Source organism: Dromiciops gliroides, chromosome 1 (genome assembly GCF_019393635.1).
Source record: "Dromiciops gliroides isolate mDroGli1 chromosome 1, mDroGli1.pri, whole genome shotgun sequence".
In the NCBI taxonomy this organism is placed as follows: domain Eukaryota; kingdom Metazoa; phylum Chordata; class Mammalia; order Microbiotheria; family Microbiotheriidae; genus Dromiciops; species Dromiciops gliroides.
In genome coordinates this window covers 249,478,037-249,484,036 of record NC_057861.1, presented here as the reverse complement: position 1 = coordinate 249,484,036, position 6,000 = coordinate 249,478,037, and the positions used below count along the sequence as shown (strand labels likewise).

At 33.4% G+C, this 6,000-nt stretch overlaps 1 protein-coding gene across 2 annotated transcripts in view; it reads right to left on the bottom strand.

Moving 5' to 3' along the window:
• Positions 1-2,874: 2,874 nt before the first annotated feature.
• Positions 2,875-6,000, bottom strand: part of RNF138 (ring finger protein 138) — a 41,191-nt gene continuing 38,065 nt past the window's right edge. For both annotated transcript variants that reach the window (XM_043962630.1, XM_043962621.1), the window contains exons 8-9: positions 5,821-5,928; positions 2,875-5,360 (exon numbers count right to left, since the gene is read on the bottom strand). In XM_043962630.1, the coding sequence (XP_043818565.1) occupies positions 5,292-5,360; positions 5,821-5,928 (177 nt within the window). In that variant the 3' untranslated portion in view covers positions 2,875-5,291. The remainder of the gene's footprint in view (positions 5,361-5,820; positions 5,929-6,000) is intronic.

Sequence of the window (6,000 nt, the reverse complement as noted above, 5' to 3'; positions counted from 1 at the left end):
AAGGAATCTTAGAAATCGTCTAGTCCAAGTCCTTCATTTCATGGATGAGGAAAGTAAGATAAGAAAATGATAACAGTATTCAGATATATCTGAAGGCCCTAGAGGACAAAACTAGAATCAATGAGCAGACAGTACAGGAACCAATTTTCATTCAATATAAAAAATAGCTTCCCAACAATTAGAGTTCTTCAAAAGTGGACTGTATTACCATGGGAAACAATGAGTAAGTTTCTCAAGACTGGAGAGCTTCAGTCAGGGATTGGATGACTACTCAGAGTCATTGTAGAGGGGATTCTCATAGGGGTATAGGTTAGACTCAATGGTTCCTAGAGTTACTGCCCACAGGGACAGAGCTGTAAATAAAATCCAGGTCTACTGACTCCCTGATTCAGCATTCTATTACACTGCACTGCATCCTTTCTGGTTTTGGGGGAGTCTGTTATTTGGGTAAGGTTTACTACTTTCCCTTCTATTTATTCTTCCAATTCTTTCCTATAGAGCTTTTATCTCAGATCTTCCTCTTGATTCATTTCTTCAAGTTATTCATGTAGTCCTTGTGAAAAATCCAATGTTTCCTTTGAGTCACTGCTTGCAGTTCTTACATAGTTACTCTCCCATTTGTGGGGGAAATCTCTAGATTCCCAAAATCTTTTGATACTGCTCCATTCTTTTTTTTCATCTTTCCAACTTTAGAACCTTAACTGGGAATTTGTGCCTGGGTCAAGGTGTCTCCTATTGTGCTCTTGGGTCAAGTGATCCACTCTGCTTGGTCTCTTCCTCAGCATTTATAACTACGAAAGTTCTTTCTAACCTCTATCATGGTTGCTCATCGACACCTGTTCATAGTCCTTTTATATTCTTTTTGTTCCAGAGTTTCCTATTAATTCTTTTCATCTTTTTCAGTCATTTTCCACCACCCTTCCGGATTGAATTATCCTCTCTGAAACAAAGAAATCTTGTCTGACAATTTATATATTTTATATGAGTAGCCCAACACCTCTGTGGTAGAATGAGGTATATTCATTATCTCTTCTCCAGTCTTTATTGGTTTTCCCATTCAAAGTTCAACTTCCTTTTGATGAGCTTTTCTCTTAAATTGTATTGTAAATAGTCTCTTTTGTTCTAATCCACTCTGCATGTCACAGAAATGTTCCCATGTTTCTCAGAATTCCTCACATTCTTAGTGTACAATATCCCATTCATTCATGTACCAGTTTTTCAGTCATCTCCCAAAAAATGAAGTTCCATTCCAGTTCTTTCCTATCACAAAAACTTTTTCTATAAACATTTTGCTACATACTGGACATGTAAATTCTTTGAAAGTAGAAATCATTTTATTCTTTGTAGCTGTATTCCTTGAGCTTAGAACAGTACCTAGAAAATAGTAGGCACTAAATAAATGCTGGTTGATTGGAGAATGTCTTTTGACTTCCTTGAAGGACATGCCCTGTGGCAAGATACCTTGGTCAAAGAACATGGCTTCAGTCACTTTTCCAAATTGGAATTCTGAGTAGCTGTACCACTTCACAACTCCACAATGCATGTGTGCTTGTCTTCCAAGTCCCTCCAACATTGCCCCCTTTGCCAATTTGCCTGGAATAAAGTATAACCTGTTTTATTTTTTACTATTGGTAATCTAGAGGATGCTTTCATGCAGTCATATGATTAAAACCTTTAAAAAATTTTCATGTCATTTGACCACATTTTCAGGACTGTCCCTTCATACATCTTTGAAGCAATTGCCTGTATATTTTGGACTTTTATCAATGATAACTAATATAAATGTTTCCCATTTTATCATTTTTCTCTTCATTATCTTTTAATAAATTAATGAACAATTTAGTTATACAAAGTAAAAATTGTTTATCTTTTATAATCTCCTTTATCCCTTGTTATCACAACTTAAAAAGCATTTTTATTAGTTCCTTCTGAACTTTAAAGATGAACATTTTTGGACATGACCAACTAAAACAAACTCAGAGAAAAGATGTGACTTGCCCAGAACCATGCAGGTAGTAAATAACAGAGCTGGGGTTTTACCCAAGGGCTTTGATTATAAATCTAGTGTTATATCAACTACACCACCTATATCTCAACTCAACTCTTTTTAATTTCAATTAAACTCAACATGCACTTACTATGAACTAGGTATTAGGGCTACAAAACCAAATATGAATAGTAATTTTATTTCTAGTTCTTTTTAAGTGACTGACTAATCCTAGGAGAAGCAAGGTCTCCCATTTTTCTTGATTATGGAAACATCATTCTTGTCAATGAAATCACATATAAGATCTAAGTAGTTGAGTAGGAACAGTATTTATCTGTTACGGTTTTCAAATAAGAGCCCAGACCCAAAAGAAAAATAGCAAGTGCCCCCTGAAAGAATCTATCCAAGTTACACAGATTCCGAAGGACACTCTTAACTAAAAAAATTCATTACAATTAGAACCATTTTAAGGCAGTAGCAGGAACACTACAGAAATTCTGCAGATAAGGTCCAATGATGAGATCAGAGATTGATTCGAATACTGTTTACAACTAAATAGCAGACCTTAAGGGTTTCTCTATAAAAACTCATTAAAGTTAGTAATCAACAAATATTTATTGGGCTTCTAATATGAGCACTATATAGTACTAGGCTATCCTGTCACTGACATTTTGCTTCATGATAGTAGCAGAGAGAGAGAGAGAGAGAGAGAGACACACAGACTATTTTTTAGTTAAATCCAACACTATGGAGGCATTACAGCTATCAACTTCTTCCCTTAAGGAAGAAAAGAAGTTAACTTATCTTTTTGATTTCTTATAGGGAAAGTTACAAGAAGTCATTTTGCCATCTTTGTCTCTAGAGAAGTTTCAATGAACACCAGTATAGAAGGGGAAAAGGCCTTTAATTGAAAAATAAATCAATACATCTCAAATAAGACAATGTGTTTTACAACATACAATGTACTTGGTTGAGAGAATGGTTTTCCTAAGTGGTATGGTGAAATTTAAACATTTCAATTTGAGCATCAAAAGTGCCCCTCCCCAACGAAAGCAAAAACTGAGATAGACTTTCAATCTGAACTTATATTGTAAATCCATTAGCCCTAGTCCTTCCTTAATTCATTAACAAATGGAAGGCATTCTGAAACTATCATTTGATTGCTTCAGTCACTTTATTCCCAGTCTTAGAATTTTTGTTCCATACCTAGGGATTCTGTACCTGAATAAACTTCACAGGGTAGTGACATTAGCTCAATATTCTCAAATAGGAACATAAAATATTAATACTTTGTTTGTGTAAAAGTCTTATAGATATATAAAGAGACATGGTCACCTCAAACATTATAGATATTTAACTCAGTCACAAACAACAGGCTACAGTGTTTCAAAAGGCAATTCTTATATACCATAGCCACTTGGCCTTTAAAGTACTCCAAGTCTCAAAATACTTTGATATATTTAAATTATTCAACTATGGAACTTATTGCTTTAAACTGGAAATAAATTAGGTCAAAGTATTTTTTAAAGGTTATAATTGTAATTCCAAGGGTATGTAAGCAAAACGATAATGTTCAAGTATGTAGTTAACTTTCACTCTTTGGAATGACAGAACAGAGGCTATGCTCATTTACATGTATGGCTTCCTATGTGATTATTGCGGACACCCATTGATTAAGTTACTCTTGTTTGACTGAAAAATTTTTTACAAAATACCACTTCCAAAATTAACATCTTTATTAAATCAGTTAAGAAATGTTCACTGTAGAAAAGTTAACATTGAGGGTTTTAACAAAACCAAAATAGACTTTTTTTACACAATATGTATATTAGCAGCAAACTACTTTTGAGGTTTCCATTTTCTGCTGTTTTTAAAGATAGCGTAAACAGTGTACATTAGCATGGAATGTCAGAGTCCACTTTTATCCTAATTCTGTGATTTAGGCCTTCCAGTGCAAGATAATTTATGATGCATGTGCTAGCACTCACTCCCATAAGTGAAAAGAAAAAAATGCACAAAGTATTCCTGTCATTATAAAGTCCTGAGAGAACTTAAGAATTTGTTCTCTTTCCTTTTAGTTTCACCTCTTTATGACATAAACCATAAGTGCTACACATGCATGTAAACTCAACCCCTCCGCCTTCTCTCCCACAAAAAAAGTATTAGCAGCCAACCGGACAACCTGGCATTTGGTTTCTGAGCGGGTTTTTGGAAATTGTTGACTATATATAATATTTAACTAGTCCAATAAAAACCCATTGACCTCCATATTGCTTTTCCATTTTTTTCATATCTAGCAGATAACGGTGCATGTATATCACCTGCAAAAGTGCCAAAAATATATAGCATACATACACCTTAGCCTTTATGAATAAAAGAAAATTTCTTATGTACATAGAAGAGGATATACCTCATTTAAATACCTGCTTTATCAGCATGTAATACCACCAACTCGAAAAATGTTCCATTAAATTCACTGCTGTCATAACTACTTAGAATCACTACTATTAAAATTCTGGGACCAAGGGTTGCTCAAGTAACTGCTTCTTCAGTATTAATAGTCATTGACAGTCAAAGATTAGGGCATCCCAATTTTAACTGCCTTCCACAGAAATAAAACTTAATTTTCCTTTGATAATAGCATAAAATTTCTTCCCAATGACAAAAAGGAAGTCACACAGCTATTCAATACTCCACATTTTTAACATAAGGAAACAGAATGGCAACATTCACCTTCCTTTCTTTAAGTGTCAATATTACTAAAGAAATCTCACTACTCTTCAAAATACTAAAATCTATAAATATAACTTTAAGATTTAATTTTTCAGCTACAAATCACATGAAAAGATGACTTTCCATTTAATTCCCAAAATGTCCATTTTGATAGTAGTAATAACTGGCTCAGATTTGTAAGGGTTTAATCCATTTTTTAAAATTTGCTACGATTATTTACTGCACAATGAATAAAGTGGGAAAATTGCATCAAATTAAAAATTTGAGAAATGAGAAATTCAAGAAAGCTTAACATAGAAGAGAATAAAGTACAACATTTACATCAGCAGACTCCATTTTTTCACCATCACCACAGGGAAGTTTCTTTCTATGCTTTAAGTAATACTATAACCTCCATTTTCCAAGGACAAAAAGACAATGTTTTTAAGTCTATCCTTGTTTTACAATAAAAACAAGAGTAGACTGAATTCCTATTTATTAATATACATATCAGGTTACTGAAACGTGAATTCACATAGTTTTTCCCTCAAAGATGGCACTTGCAGATAGAAGATGCAGATGACTATAACCTTCAGAAGTTTACTTGATAAGATTCTTCAACAGCAGTTTGATATTGTGTTTCCTCGTCTAACTGAAGATTCTAAAAAAATGGAAAAAAATTGAAGTATCATTTAGTCATATTCAACTATTTCAATCCATATTACATAAAAATTTTTAATGCTGGCCAAAGCCAACTATTGTGATAAAATAATGGGATTTAACAGATACTTAAAGGCCCACCTGGAGATTAATCTAAACTGATTGAATTTAATTAACTAATTAATTAATTGTAATTAACTAATTAATTGTAATTAATTAATAATAAGAGTGATTGACTGCTGACTAGCCTACTTCAAGTTAACTAGATTGTAAACACACCTGGCTAGCCCTTAAGAGGGTATTGTTCTCAGAAGCTAAGGACTTTGAACTCAACTAGAGACCACCTTCAAGTCCAGTGAACAATGGATTTGGATGATGCCTACCAATCATCTTGAAGCAGTGTGTAAGGACCTCCTATAAAAAGCTTCCACACTAATTAATTAATTAAAAAAAATACTTACCACAAATTCTCCATAATCAAACTGATGTCTTTGATTTAGGTGGCTAACAAAATTTCTAGTAATCTGGCTAGGATCTCCCCATGGAAGAGACACACAAATAGGACATGTCTAAAAGAGAAATATATAATAAAATTAAATCCAATCATGAAAATGAATACTCACACATTAATTTAAAATGTG